The 16,766-nt window shown below is 37.8% G+C and overlaps 1 protein-coding gene across 2 annotated transcripts in view; it reads right to left on the minus strand.

Moving 5' to 3' along the window:
* Nucleotides 1-16,443, minus strand: part of PRKACB (protein kinase cAMP-activated catalytic subunit beta) — a 143,312-nt gene extending 126,869 nt beyond the window's left edge. The window contains exon 1 of one of the 2 annotated variants that reach the window (XM_061183955.1): nucleotides 16,156-16,443. In XM_061183955.1, coding sequence (XP_061039938.1) covers nucleotides 16,156-16,201 — 46 coding nt within the window. In that variant the 5' untranslated portion in view covers nucleotides 16,202-16,443. The remainder of the gene's footprint in view (nucleotides 1-16,155) is intronic. The other variant, XM_061183956.1, reaches the window with a different exon arrangement.
* Nucleotides 16,444-16,766: the final 323 nt, after the last annotated feature.

Consider the following 16,766-nt stretch of genomic DNA (forward strand, 5'->3'; position numbering starts at 1 on the left):
GGAAAATTGCAATGGACACTATCATTCAAAAAGGGAGAAAACAAGAGGTACATAACAGTCATTAGTCAATACCAAGTCTGAAATCCAGTTGGGCACAAGTCACCAGTTCCTTGACTAGTCCTGGGAGTGGTTCTCCATGTCTCTTAGCTCTACTCTCTGGCTTCTTGGCTGCATCCTCTGAGTCATCCTTCATTTTCCATAACAAATGGCCTATGTTTAGAGCTGAGTAGCTTCTCAGCCTGCTTCCTTTCCAAAGGAGGTTGAGGGCCCAGAGGCTTCTTTTCATTATGAATTCTCTCTGCCCCTTTCAATCTAAGTGATACAGTTCCTTTTAAAACCCTGGGTTTCATGTTATCATATTATAATCAACTCCAATAGACAAAAGCCACGTTCACATTTCTCTCTGAAAGGCCATTCTCTACCTTGGGCCTCATGTAAGGCTGCTGTAGCAGGGGTTCCCAACCCCCGGGGTGCGGACCAGTACCAATCCAAGGCCTATTAGGGACTGGGATGCACAGCAGGAGGCAAGCAGCGGGCGAGCGAGCGAAGCTTCATCTACTGCTCCCCATCGCTCACATTACCACCTGAACCATCCCCCCCCCAACCTCCCCCCACTGCTCCGTCTGTGGAAAAACTGTCTTCCATGAAACCGGTCCCTGGTGCCAAAAAAGGTTGGGGACTGCTGTGTTACAGGACAAAGTCCTCATTTCTAGAAACCCCAACTGTCTAATTGAGAGGGTCTGTAAGACACACACTTAAGATTCTTATAAGCCTTTTTAGAAAGTCTATGATGCAGCACTTTAAATCCTCTTCTTAGTAAAGGATCTTACGGCATTTTAAATTGTATTTATCAAAAGAAGATAAAATGGTCAAGATACAAATAAAAATTGCCAAAAAAATAATAATAATAACTGCAGGCAGCTTTCTGAAACCCTCCTTCTTGCACCTAGGAATCTAAAGAGAGTTCTCTCTTTTATTAAACAACAGTTATCTTGTGAATTATGTAGGCCAATGCTCCTTATATTGAGATAGATTAAATTCCTGTTAGAATTCAATGCTAAATTTCTGTTAGAATTTCAGTGAATTCGGAAGAGGTTCTATACTGTATAACTCCCTTGCCATGTAGAAAGTGCTAAATTTTATGCTCAAATATAGTAACTAGTCTCACCATCAGTTTTCTGATTCAATCTTAATCTAGTTTATTTTGAGGCTCCTGTTTATTTTTAAAATTTTACTTTAAAGATAATATGATTTATGTATATGCCTTCTATCGCAAAACATTTGAAATCTTTTTTGGCTGTGGTAATGGCGGTGGGGGGGTGGATGGTGTTGAGGAGGTACCAGAGTGATTAATAAATAAATGAAGGTTGAAGAGAAAATAGAAAGTTCCATTTCTGGCTTAGGAAAATGAAAAGCTCCCCCCACCCTCCACCCCAGGGTTAAAAAAGAAAAAAAACAATGTCTGTGATGATCAGTTTTATGTGTAAACTTGGCTAGGGTATAGTCTCCAGTTATTCAATCAAACACTAATCTAGGTGTTGCTGTGAAGGTATTTGGTAGATGTGATGAAAAGTCCATAATCAGGTCACTTCAAGTAAAGATTATCCTAGATAATCTGGGTGGGTCTGATTCGATCAACTGAAAGGCCTTGAAGAGCAGAACTGAAGCTTCCCTGAAGTCAGCCTGTGAACTTCAGCTTCAGCCTGTGCCTGAGAGTTCCAGCATGCCCTTCCTGACGGCCTGCCCCATGGATTTTGGACTTGCCTAGCCAGCCCCCATAATCAATAAGTCAATTCCTTGCAATACATCTCTTAATATATAGCCTATTGATTCTGTTTGTCTGGTGTAACCCTGGCTGATAGAGTAGTGAGTTTTCTACCACTGGTAAGATTACTATGCAACAGATAAGTAAATAAAGTAAAACATTTACAGATTTTTAGAAAAGCAGCCAATATGGCATGGTGGTTAAGAACACAGACTCTAGAGTCACAGTGCCTGGGTTCAAATCCCAGCCTGACTACTTACTAACCATGTGGCTTTGGACAAATTACTTAGCCTCTTTGTGCCTAAATTTCCTCTTGTATAACGTAAGAGCAATCATAGTTCCTATGTCAAACGGTTGTGAAGATTAAGTGGGTTATTATACATATAGGTACCAACAACAGTACCTGGCACATAGGAAAAGCTAAGTAATAGTCTAAAAAGGTGATATGGTAGGTAGACAGATCTTCTAAGGGCTCTTTGGATTCTAGGAGAGTTTCAAATGTACAATTTTTAAAAGAAAATTATCATTACCATGTTAGGAGAGCAGAATAACTAGTGATTATGAGTAGAAGGCCTAGAACAAATTGACTAAGTTTGCATTGCACACGGCTCTGCCATTTAACTGTGTGACCTTGTTAAACTTCTCTAAGCCTTAATTTTCTTACTAAAAAAAAGTGATGATAATAATAGTATTTACTAATAGGGTTATGGTGAGAAATAAATGATATAAGCTGCTTTATGCAATTTTTAAAGTTTTGGTGGATAACGCTAAAATTTCCCACTGAATTTTTATATCTTTTTATTCTTGATGATCCTGAGGTTATGAATATGTCAGCTCCTTATAATCTAACATTACTCCAGTAGATTAATTTGCTGTTTCTAGTTGTCCGTTAACTTGCAATTCAGACAACTTGTTAAAAAATGTGCCCAATCTATACACACAGTGATTAAGGATTTCCCTTAAAAACTATAGCCGCTATTTATTGACCATCTTCTAGGTGTCAAGAGAAATGTATACATCATATACAATTTCTAAATCTCACAACTCAGCACTATCTCCATTTGCAGATTAGGAAAGATTTTGAAAGTACCTGTGTGAACTAATATAAATACGCTGTTAACATCTATTATTATTTCTTTGAGAACACTTTTATTACTTTCTAGATCTCAGTGTGATCCAAACACCAGGTTAATAATATTAAGTGCCCAGGCAAGTAACCTCTGATCACCTAAGTAGCTAGCTTCTAAATTCTCAAAGGCTTTTCAGTTAATTGATTTCTAAAAAGGGGGAGGGGAATAATTCAATTCCTTTCTCAATTAGATAAATTTAAATCAGCTGTTAATAAAAGCTATAGTTCCACAGAGAATAAGAATACATTCCCATTTAACTATGCAAGTATGAATATTTTTAAATTCAAAAAGAGATACATATTTAAACTGAAGTATATTTTAATCTACAGAATATATAAACCAACATGATCCCACTTGGTCTTTGGCTATACACTATTAATTGAAAACTCATGCCACTAAAATACATTTAATATATTGTCTTTTTATCTGAAAATTATATTGTTAAAATCTAATTTTTAAGTACTTTGCTAAGATTTTTATTTTTTTAATATTTTTTATTTATTTTTTTTTTTATTTTTATTTTTTGGCTGCATTGGGTCTTCGTTGCTGTGTGTGGGCTTTCTCTGGTTGCGGCGAGCGGGGGCTACTCTTTGTTGCAGTGCGCGGGCTTCTCATTTCAGTGGCTTCTCTTGTTGCGGAGTACAGGCTCTAGGCCTACATGCTTCAGTAGTTGTGGCACGTGGGCTCAGTAGTTGTGGCACGCAAGCTCTAGGGCGCAGGCTGAGTAGTTGTGGCACACAGACTTAGTTGCTCCACGGCATGTGGGATCTTCCCGGACCAGGGCTCGAACCCATGTCCCCTGCATTGGTAGGCGGATTCTTAACCACTGTGCCACCAGGGAAGCCCCGCTAAGATTTTTAATAGAATTTTTAAACAGGCATTGTACCTGGGTATATTTCTTATATTTAACACTACAAATAAAACTAGGCTATTGTAGTTCATTTAATATACATGTTTATTTAGTATGTATATACTCCAACCTTTCTAGTTTAGTAACTATATTCACTTAATATATACATTTCCACCCTACCCTATCTTAGACAATTACTTGAAAGATTATACCCTAGACCCATTTCCTTCTATCCTCTCTCTGACAACCATGTATCTATCTTTTTAGCTCACTCACTTTAATATCTCAACTCCAACAATCTTCAGACCTTATCAAGGTCTCCAATTCTTTTCACTCTACTTCATATCCTTATATCCTTTTTCCTCCTTAAAAGCATAAATCCCAAGGCCAAGCATTATGATCACCTCCTTGCACACACTTTTAGCCATTTGCCCCTCTCTCATTTTAAGACTTTTTTATGTTTTTATGTTGTTACATACTGATTTACTTACAGGCAGACCAAGTTTTCAAACGTGTTGTATTCTAAAAGCTGAACTGCATTAAGTGTAGGTTACATTCTCTGCGTCATGACTGTAAGTAGCTATAATACAGCAAGAAGAGAAAAAAAGAACACTTTCTTTTTTTTTTTTAATCCTGGCTTCAGGTTTTATCCAACACAGATTTTAATTACCTGCCTAGCCACCGAAGGCAACTGAAATGGCCACGTGTACAGTAAGTCATAGGCCAGTTTACTTTAGTAGGTGAGAGATGAAAAAGGGAAGAAAATGTAGTCAAAAAGCAAAACAGAAAGTTAAAGAAAAAGGGGTGCACATTGTTAAAACAAATGAGAAGACAGGTTGAATATAAAAAAAGAAGAATACACAATTGCATAAGGTTCCTGAGAAAGCAAGAGAGGATGGGATCCAAAGTAATGGTAGAGGGATTGGCCTTGCAGAGAAAGATGTGTGATGTGGTGGGTTTTTAAAATATGTCAAAAATTCTTTGAAATCCTTCCATCAAAGGGTGGAATCTAATACACCTTCTTCAAATATGGACTCATCTCAGTGACTCACTTCTAATGAACAGAATGCAGAAGAAGTGACATTGCTTGACTTTTAAGGCTAGGTCATAAAAGGGGATACAGCTTCCACCTGGCTCTTCTCCCTCTCCCTTGGAACTCAACCACGATGTTATAAGAAAGCCCAAGCCACATGTAAAGACCACCTGTAGATATTCCAGCTGAAAATCCCAGCTAAGGTTCCAACCACCTACAGCCAGCACAACAAGGAGACATGTGAATGAGCAAGTCTTTAAGCGATTCTAGGCCCCAACCTTTGAGCTGAGCTAGTTGTTGTCAAACAGAGCAGAGATGAGATGTCCTTGTAGAACTCCGCCCAAAGTGCACTTTCCTAAGCAAAATAGATGTTGTCATTGCTTTAAGCCACTAAATGAGAGATGTGATTTAACAATAGATAAATGGAATAGACAACTCCTCTATTATAACAGAATAACAAGATAAAGTTAAAATATAGGATATCTGGATGTTTGATATAAGAAGTTGAAGGGGTTCTTGTCTGATACCTTTTATTTTCTTTGTGAAATACGAGGCAAGATCATTGCTTAGAATGAGAGACATAATGGGGATTTCAGAAGTGTAAAGAAGAGAATGAAACAGAAATCGTAATGAATGGGAAAGAGTTAATCAGAGAAATGCGGTACAACTGTCAAGTCATGTTGACAGCCCATTTGAGATTGAATTTATAGTGCCCCTTCCATGTGGCTTTCTCCAGCAGTGCTTAGCTCCTGGCTGAAAGCACTAAGAAAGCGGAAGTTAAGTTTATCAACTGGACTTCTGTAAGGAAGGATGTGATAAAAAGAGAAAAGTGCAAAGGATTTCAGGGACCACGTAATCTAAACTGGTTAAGAAAAAATGAAGAAGCAAGAGGCTCTAATGAAGAATGATCATAATGGGAATATTTAAAAAGCAAACAATAAGGAGAGGACATTATAATCAGAGAATGACATGCCTACAATAGTGATTCTTACGCAGTTAATGAGTATGACAAGGTTGCTGGTGAGACTGGCTATCTGAACTGAAGTGAAGAGAAGGGGATAAGGATAATGTGGTCAGGGAATTGAGATGCAATGGTAATGGATGAGTCATCACGTAGAAGTTAAAGCCATCAAGGATGAATACAGGGCTTACAGTATAGAGAAACTTTGTGACCCAAAGTTTTTGATGAATGAAAGTAAGTGAGCCAGGGATTGGTAAATGACAGCAACATAGACGAGGAACATGGTGATACAGCTGAATGGTATAGGTCTTGTCTTGCTCTGTTTGGGCTGCTATAACAAAATACCATAGACTGGGTGGTTTATAAATAAAAGAAATTTATTTCTCACAGTTCTGAAGGCTGGAAATTCAAGATCTGGTGCCGGCAGATTTGGTGTCTGGTACCAGCCCACTTCCTCATTGACAGCCGTATTCTCACTGTTAACCTCACAGCGGAGCGGGCATGACATAACCACCTCCCAAAGATCCCACCTTCAAATATCATCAACTTGGGAGTCAGGATTGAACATATGAATCTGGGGGATACACAAACATTCAGGCCTCAAATGAGGAGGGTTTTTTTTAAGAGGTTGGGAGCATAACAGTTTTTCCTAATCTAATGTCTTCCTAACTGAAGCCTGAGACCAATCTCTCCCTACCAATTAAAAGTGATATAATTTTGACATACAAATGTCGAATAAACTACTATGTGCTAAGAAGAGAGGGAAAGAGGTACCCTCTTATCAAATAAATCAACTACTAGGCCCAAATAGTCAATATATTACAGAGAAAGTACCTGCTAACTGGGGAGGGGGGAGGGTAAACATTTCTAAAAGAAGCTTGAGTTTTTTTATCCATTTAATTATCCATAGTTTTAGCTTCCACTATGAGCTGGGAACTGTGTTTGGGGGATATCTACCTAAACAAGGTAGATATTGTCTCTGCCCTTACATATCACAATGTGTAGTAGGAGAAACAGCTGAGAAATCAATGTTAGTATAAGTGCTAGAGTTACAGATGTAAACATCTCCAAAATGGACTCAAAACCAATTTCTATTTCAGTCAGTTACAGTCTATTTCCCAAGATGATCTCAGAAATTCTATACTTATTCCCATATAAACTCCTATGTTGTATTTTCACCCTAGTATCAATCTCAGGCACCTGTGTATCATTGTACATTTTTATCATAAATATCTGAATGTATCTGTCTCCCAGCTTAAGGATAGGAACTAAGTCTTACATTTATTCTCATATTTGCATTTATGGACTAGCACAATGCCTGGTACAAGGTAGGCTCTTACTAAGTACTGATTGAGAATAACTAAAGGATTGAATGAATGACAAACAAATGACTATTCTGTCTCTGTGTCATTCTATCAGTTGAACTATAGCTTATTTAGTAACCTCAAGACTACAGCCTAAAGAGGGATTCATATTCTTCCCCAGTTTAACCTTTCATGGCTTCTATACATCTAGGGAGCTGAGCTAGGACAGGATCCTAGCTGAGCTAGGATTGGAGGAGCTAAATTAGCAGAACCGGCTCTTAGAAAAGAAGCTAAGTAATATCTGTATAAACACTTTCTTTCAATTTTGTGGCTCACATACCACAACGGTCTGCTGATGCTATATGGTCTTCTACTTGAATAAGTGGAAATTGAATACTCATTAAGTAGAATCTTAAAATAATGAGATCTCAAGACAGTATCTTTAATTTTCTGAGTCAAAGTCCAGATGGAGAATACAGATTTGCTAAGGACTCAGGTTTAGATTCAACAGTTGTTTTACTAGAAAACAAAAATTTCAGAAGTCATTGAAAAGTTAACATTATATGAATAGTAGGCAACAGGGAATACAACCTTAAACCATAGCCATAAAGCCTGGGACTTTATACCTGTAACAGCAAATCAGCTAAAGATGTGGCATTTACATTGGATTTTATAAGGCAGCCCTAATGTCAAATGTGCTACTGAATTATCCTTCATTGTGAATTGTCAATTAGTTCATTTCTCTCTTTAAAGGAGTCCCTTTTTTTTTTTCTGGCCACGCCACGCAGTATGTGGGATCTTAGTTCCCTGACCAGGGATCAAACAGGTGCTCCCTGCAGTGGAAGCGCAGAGTCTTAACCACTGCACTACCGGGGAAGTCCTAAGTAGTCCCAAATTTGATTCAGAAAATTATCCACATAGATACAGAACATTACTGAATCTAACTTATATTATAACCAAAAAGTGAAAAACCAAATTGTTACTACAGGAAATACTCTATAATATACTTCCTACAAAATTCTCATGATTATGCATTTACTTATCTAAAGCTTCCACTAGACTATGAGCTACATGAAGACAATTCTGTATCTCCTACACGCCCCCCCCAGAAATTAAAAAAAATGAACAGATGAATTATAATGGATTGAAATATAAAAATTTAAGCTATACCTCCATCTTTATTTAAGCAAGTTAAGTTATACCTCTATATCTATTTAAGCAACTTAAGCTATACCTCCATATCAGGGGAAATAATTTGGTATTTGCATTATGGTAGTAAACCTCAATATTAGCAAGAAAGAGGTCTACTAATACTGATGAGTCTTTTTGAAGCTGTAAGGGGCTGAAAGGGTTACAAAACCTATAAAAAGAGTAAAAAAGCGTCAACACTTTCCAGCAGTTTTTAAGTTGATAAAAATACTAGCTGAATTTGTAAGCACAAATGTTTTTACCTTTAAACTAATCAGTTAAATATATTTATTCTCTAAGCCAAGTTTACGAAGGTTTCACTGTACTTCCTTTTATTTGCTCTACAACTAGCTTTTATAAGTTTTGAGGAATAGCCCATGAGTTGTAGTGTTTTAAATTTAGGTGAACAATCCCAGATTTTCTCTGTCTATACTATTTGGTTTATACACTTCAATCGTGTAGCCCTAATCTTTCTAGAATGAAGAGTTCTGGGGTTTTTTTTTTTTGTTTTTTTGTTTTAAGTTTATCCTCATACAATCGACCTTCAATTCTCTTACTCCTATTAGGTGCCCTGATCTTAACTTTCTCCAGTTCTGCTATAAACAAAACATCATAACTACACATAATATGTTAAGGATTTTACACTAAGAGTAGACTGTTTTATGTTTTGTTTCTAATACACTCCCTTGATGACCAACATTTAAATGGTCCCTTTACCTACAGCAGAACATGAAAATATCTTCAAAGATCAATACAGTGATTCCAAAATTTGTTTCTTAGGCCAAAACTCAGAGGCTATCGTTCTTTAAGTACAGATCAAAAAGTTCCCCTAAATAAATTACCTTGTATTTGCTCACACTGAGGATCATTTGCCATTTCTCTACACACATAATTCTGCAAGACTCTTCTACAATTTATTCCCGTCTTGCTACTTTTTAAATATACCTTCTTTCTTTTAATAAATATATGGGAATCATTGAATTATAAAGCTGGAAAAGGCCACAGCCTCTTTATCAAATTCATCCTTCTCAATTTTATAGTACAGCTTGGAGGTATTAAAACACTTGTCTAAAGCAAACTAATGCAAAGAATTAGAAAACAGAATTTAGATTTTTCTTATTCTAAGTTCATATTCTTACTATTAAGTCACACTTTAACTTTTTAACATCAATTTTAAAGAACGCTAAGGGAAGAATATTGATATTTACTTAGTAAATATATGTTGGTACTATATTTTACATATTTTTTCCACTATTCCACATGACTCTACAAAACTCAACAGCTTATAGGATGCTTACTTTAATTATAAAAGTAACATTTTATCTGACTTTAAATTATTTTGTTTCTTTAAAAGTTACGCTGTTCTCATCAGTGCTTTGGCTTTTACTTTTTTCAAAACAAAGAAGCTAAACTTTTAGTGGCTATAGTTCTTAATTTATAGAAGTCATGTCAGATGTCATATATAGTTTTATAGCTTCTAAACAGCTGGCTTTAAAAGGGGAGCAAAATGAGGATGAAATTTGGAAAAGATCCTTTGACCATCCAAGGTCATTCTTTCCCCCACAGCTGGGAGAATTATAGACAATCCACACATAAAACAACCAATCAGAAATCATTTTTCAGAAATGCCATAAGCACCCTGAGTTCAATATGCACCCCCAAATCTGTTCCTCCCCTTATATCCATTTCCTAACTCCATTACTGGCATAACAACCCAGCCACCAAGACAGAGAAGCTAAACACTTGGGAGTTATTCCCAATTCCTCCTTTTCTTCATTCCCAACATGCAATCAGTACAGTACAGTCTGCTTATTTTTAGTTTCCAAATTTCTCACATTTCAGATCGTTCCTGTACCCCTACCTCTACCACCTTGATTCAGACCCTCAAAGTCCCTCACTTGAGAGAGGGAGTTTCCTAATTGATCTTCCTGCCTCCAAACACTTCACTTGTTCCATGGTGACATCTTCACATTACCACCAAAGTAATCTCTCTAAAACCCAAATTTTATCATATCTTTCTCTTATTTCACAGTAGCTCCCTAATGTCCATGGGATAAAATTCAAACTCTTTTCATGGTCTCTGTCCATTTCTTCAGTCTCATCTTTCATTGTACAATCTCCCCTCTTCCCTACCACGAACCCCATCCTCTATCATTTAGTCATAATGGACAACTTACTTTCTTCCCTGAATATGTCATGCTGGTTCACCCCTCTGTATCTTTGCTCACTCTGTGTGCTCTCTCTACTCAGAACATACTTCCTCCTGTGATCCTGCTGTTGAACATTTACAATTTTCAATGTTCAACTCAGGGCTCACCTCCTCTTTGCAGTCTTTTTTGAACTTCACCTCCCCCCACCTCTGTGGAAATGACCATACTTTCTATTGGTTCCCCCAGTGAACTTTTACAAAAGCATTTGTAACAGGTTTCTTTTGTTATTTTTCATTAAGTTGTTGACATGTCTGTCCCCCCCTTCTGAAACACAGGTACTCTGGAGCAGATACTGTATCCTATTCAACCTTTACTCCCATAGACTTGCATAAAGTCTGTCACATATTAGGAACTCAATATGTAGAATGAATGAATGAACAAATGAACAAAGAAAAGAACAATACAGGGACTCTTGAGGAATATTTTTTAAATTAAGATAAAATACTCAAAATAATATGGTACTGACCTAGGTATATTTACCTCCTATAAGTTCCACATTTTCCTGTTTAACATAGTTTTTTCTGTTAAAAACCTAAGATTTATTCCCTTGAGGAAATGTGGACACATATGTCTACTAACATTTATTATCACATAGATATATAGACAATTTTATAAATTAAACTAATTATTTATTTTATTAATTTAATGGAATATCAAAATGACTTATGGTCAACTTACTATCTGAAAGAATCTTAATAGCTATGCTGGCTTACCTAGTATCTTTTCATCTGCTGCTTCTGCCACTCAGCCATGGCTTACTTTTCTAAACTGGCTTTCATGCCTCTAATTATCCTGCTGCTGGCAATAAAAAGCAACAATCTGTTTATATCCTAAGTAGAGGACACTGACCAGGAGAATGGGAAAAATGGTTCCTGAACAGGAGGGTAATTTTACACAGTAGATGATCTGCACAAAATGAATCACAGAATCATGGAACTGTATGAGATAATAGGTATTTATCATCCAAATAGTGTGGCTGTTTATTTTGACTTTTTTTTCTTTATTTTTTAACCTAAGGAAGACTACTCCAAAATTCTTCTGTCAATCTATTAAAATGGAATAAATATCTGTTGCTGATTTTCTTTTAAAAAAATATAATTGAAAAGTTTAAAGATATGAGATCACTGAACTTGTTCCTAATCAACATTTAAATCTATAAAAATTTTCAATAAAAATGTATTCACTGGGATTCAGTATTAAAAACTAATAAATTCTAATTGTAGTAGAGTCCAATAAGGAAATCAACTTTGTACCTAACTTTACAGATTATACACAAATTACTAAGCTATAATAACCTGTTCACTAGGTTTATAAATGCTTATTCAGAGGAAATACTGAAGAAATAAGTTAATTTCTAGTATGAGAAAAGACAAATACAGCATTTTGTTCATCTATACAAACTCGTGAGGATCCACAAATTACCAAGATGATGGAAAGATGGGTTGGCGTTTTTATTACCTGTAAAGACAGCTATGCTCTAAACGTGTGGTGTCCAATATACCAAACACTAACTGCCACATGTAGGTTAAAAATTCAGTTTCTCAGTTGCCCAGGTTACATTTCAAGTGCTCAATAGCTGCATGTAGCTAGTGGCTACCACATGAGACAATATAGATAGAAACATTTCCATCACAGCAGCAAGTTTGATTGGGTAGTGCTATTGTAAACCATGGTAAAATGCAAATTTCCAAATACTTTTAAAATGGCAGTATAAGTTCAAAAGCAACTTTTCAATTGGCTATTTCACAGAAAGGGAAAGTATACATTTACAAATGAGAAAAAAAGAATTAAACACAAATATTAATGAAGGCTTTAAGTATATAAAATTAATTTTCTATGGCTTAATTTGAAATTATACCATATTGAATCTGAAAAGACTTTCAAGGTAATTTAATCCTTCATCCTCAATTTACAGAAATTGAATCTAGAAGACAGTACAAGGAAAAATTAACTCTTTCATTTAAGATATCTACTATATCCAAATAAAGACACTATTGAAAACCACCAAAATTGTCTATAATAATAAACTGATTAAAATGAAGTAAAAGCTATTCTGTGTATCTTAGAATCAGATTTTACATTGGATGCAGAGGCTGTTTGCACAGTGGTTAGGATTTCAGGTTCCGGGGTTAACCTGCCTAAGTTCAAACGTTACTCCTTGACTTACTAGCTGTGCAACCTTAGACAAGTCATTTAAGCTCTCTGAGCCTCCTTTTTCTCATCTATAAAATGGAGAAATAACTAAACTATATCATACAGTTGAAAAGATTAAGTGAAATTATGCATGCAAAGTACTTAGAGAACCTGGCACATCGTAAGCTTTTAAAAAAATGCTAGTTTTTATGAAACTTGCATTTTGGTTGAAACTAGTCTACTGGTGACTTTCTTTAACTTTCATTCACCTTCAAAAGTTCTTAAGACAGAGAGACTCTGGAAAACATTCAAAAATCATTATATGAACACTGGCTTACAGGTGGCTCTACCACTTGCAGTCACGGGAGAATCTGCATCCAAATCTCTACCAACACTTTACCCATAGGTCTCAACACCTTGGCGCTAAGAGTGTAACATAAAGCCCCCAAGCAACATGTGGTGGGGGGTAGAGGAAATCTAATGTTTGTTTGTTTGTTTTTTAATGAAATAAACAAACAAAAAAACCCCTCCTAGGCTAAAATAGGTGGCATCTGTTTTTATGTTGGGGACTGTGAGTAAAGTAAAAAGTGGGAGACAGGATAAGTGAAACAATTTTGAATGACAAGTTTAAAATTTCTCAGAGAATTGTATGCTCACTTATTTTTCTAAAATTTATACTTCTGCATATTAGCTGAAGTTTAAATAACTACAGTCAGATTTTGAGACACATATTTTTTACTAGAGTAATTTTTTTAAAATACACAGAACAGGTATGTAAAAGTAACAGTTGCTCTTTCATTAAGTTTTAAGACATATCAATACAATTTCCTAGTTCACTACAGTAGAATAACAGGTACCCAACTTAATGTGATCTCCAGAAACTGTGGAGATGAAAATGAAATCTCCCCGGCTTTCAAGCCTTACCCCAGAAAATGTTTTATTCTAAGTGTAGGGGGATAGATTTCAATAGAGTACAACATAAGCACCAGATGGTCAAAGCTAACTAAGACCGTTCTCAAATATTTTTATGCCCAGCTTCATTCTTCTGGAATATTTTTAGAACTAAGCTCCAGAGTCACCTGTATGAGGCATGGGCCAAACCTCAAATCCTAACTGGCCTGATATTTTTATATCATTTCAAATCAAACATTTTCCTATTGGTAGTTTTCAGAGTTTTAAGTTCATTTTCCATAATGTTAGCACTTGTCATATTTTGCTTTTCAGTTAACTTTTACATGTACATTTTCTCTCTCACACTAGATAGTAAAATTTCTTGAGCTTCTACTTACAGAGTTTCCATATGAAACTAATACACTTTGTAGACATTTTGAAAATATTCATATTAATTGATTATTTAGTGATACAGTATGGAGTCAGGGCATCAGATTCTATTCCTTACTCTGATATCACGAATAGCATGATCTCAGTTCCAGCTTATTCAGAGGTCAGGCACTTTGGCTTTGAAATGGAATGACTACACAGGCTGATCTCTAGAATCACTTATATTTCTAAAAGTTTATGCTTTTATGTATCAGCTGAAGTTTAAATACATTCAAATTTTGAAACGCATATATTTTCAAAAGTAATTTTTAAAAACTATACAGAACAGTTAGGTATATAATGGTAAAAGTTGTTCTTTCATTAAGTTTTAAGATATATTGATAAAATTTCTTTGTTCACCACAGAACAGCAGCAACACGCACCTGATAACATTGCTCCAAATGAAATTACAAACTGATCAACATGTGACACTTGCAATGATTGTCCCAATGAGACATAGCTTGCTATTTTCTTTTATCACTTCACAACATTTATTCAAACTACTATAATGACCTTCAGTTTCCATAAATAAACTTATATAAAAAGCTGGCTAACATACTTAAGAACTAAGCTATCACTAACAGTTAAAGCTTAGGAAAGAATTTATTCCCAGGAATAATTTCAAGATATTTTGATAAACATCTAAAGTTTCCTTTCTGTTTCCTGTAAATATTCCAAGATTATCCCATAGCTACGAGCTTCAAATTAATACTGTCTAGGGGAGAATTAGTTTGGTAACTTAAAAATGGAAATATATAGATCACAAAAGAGTCTACTATCACTGTTAAAAATATAAACACTGTACAGGCCAGCACTTGTTAATAAAAATCACTGATATGATTCCATTAACAAGCACACTCTTTGTAATACAGTTAGCACATGTTTTACCTTTAGCTTTAAATTAAAAAGGAAAATGATGAAAGGCACAAGTAATTCTTTACTTTCTGCATTTTTAATACTTTTTGTACAGTTAGTTACTACACTTGTGCAATTAAAGAAAAGAAAAAACACTAAAATTCTACCTCTATATTGGCTTTTTAAAATCTCCATGTCACATATTAAAGACATTAAACTTTTCTGGAGCTCCTGAAAATTAACACCACAACTTTATTGGTGAAACACAAACCGCATAATCTGATCTAACTATTCACATTAAACAAAATGAATGACTAGATCTTTCCCAATCGATTCTGCTTTACTGATACCGAAAAAAGCTATTTCCTTCATGCTAAATTATGAAATTAACCTAAAACATAGTAAAAACATAGAAGCATTAAAAGATATTATTTACACAAACTAGAATAAATTCATCAGGCATTCCCTCAAGTGCTGAGATGTCATTTACTCCTGGTCACACAATGAATACTATTTGTTTTCTGTTCATCCTGAATTATCAAATCTGAGTTGAACCTGGCAAAGGCAAAAACCATCCAGATTGACTGACGGATTGATTGATAGATAAATAAATAAATAAAACCATATAGCCATACAGAAATTCATGACTTTTTACTGTTTGGTGTAAAGCGTAGAGTGCCTGCACTTTCAGCTCTCAGAAGAAATCCACCGTATTCTGGAAGCACTTCAATTCAGAGTGACCTTTAAGTTTTACAGACATTGTAGCAAACTCTTGCATGTCTCAAGAAAAGGCAAACCTGCCTTGCTTTTTTTCTTTAATGGGAAAAGTTTTTGTTTACTCTTATTATATTTTCCACTCCTAATCTGAAGAGATGGAGGATCTCTAAAACGTAGTTGCCCACTTAGGATTAACCTCACCTGCGGAGGACCAGACCCGCAGCCCCTCACCTGATGATAAGATTGGGATGGACCCAAGTGATGGAGGGAAAAGAGCCAACTCTGCTCACAACACTACCTGTGGCTCCCAAAGAGGGGGCCCGCGTTTTGGGGGGGGGGAGCGAGGGCTGGGATGGTCCAAGAGACTTCTTCATCCGGACCATATTTGGGGAAGTATCTAAGCATAGGAGACCCCCCCCGCCCCGCGCTCTAGTGAAAGACGGAATTGCGGGGACCGCTCTCCTCCCTCGCCCTCTCCATCCGGCCCTCGGCGCTCAGCCCTCTCGCCGGAGCTGGGGGGAGGGGGTGGAAGAGGAAGGCAGCGGGTCCCCAGGGTCCCCTCGAGTGGCTCCCGGCGGCCGCTGCGAGGCCTGGACCGTGTCAGCGGCCTCCGGGCTCCGACCCGGAGGGGCGCTCGGCGCTCCGTTCCGGCCCGCCCGGCGGGCCCCCAGACCCAGCCCTTGACTCACCGCTCTCCACCTCGCTGCCTTTCTTGGCCGTCGCCGCGTTCCCCATGACTGAGGCGATGAAAGGAAGGGGTCAGGGAGGGGAAGGGGAGCCGGGGCCGTCCCCGCCGCTCCACAGGCTGAGGCAACTCCTGCTTCTGCACCGGTCAGAGTGGTCAGTGCTCTCGGCGCTGGCGCCCGGAGTGCGGGCGGGAAGACTGGGCCGGTTCTGAGGCCAAGGCTTCAGCAAACTCCTCAGCCCCGGCGGCAGCAACGGTGGCGGCGGCGGCGGCGGCTGCGGCGGGCAGACACTCCCCCTTCCCCCGCCCCGCCCCCCCTGCGCGCCCCCCGGCAGCCGCGCGCCGGGGCCCCGACCCTGTCCCTCTTCACCAGCGGGCGCGCGCGCCGGAAGTGACGTGCCGGCCGGGTACAAGGGCGGCGGGCTGAGGGGGGCCGAGCCGAGGGCAGCGGACTCGGGTAACCCCGGCTGGCACCTCAGCGGCCCACCGAGCCGGGACGTGGTGGCCCGGACTTGCTCTCGGATGCCCATCCTCGAGATCTGGGAGGCGGCGTGGGGACCGTTAGCTTTGAGGAACCCGTCGTCTCTCAGCCTGGCGTCCCCCACGCCCTGGAGA

This window comes from Eubalaena glacialis, chromosome 3, assembly GCF_028564815.1.
Source record: "Eubalaena glacialis isolate mEubGla1 chromosome 3, mEubGla1.1.hap2.+ XY, whole genome shotgun sequence".
Classification (NCBI taxonomy): Eukaryota; Metazoa; Chordata; class Mammalia; order Artiodactyla; family Balaenidae; genus Eubalaena; species Eubalaena glacialis.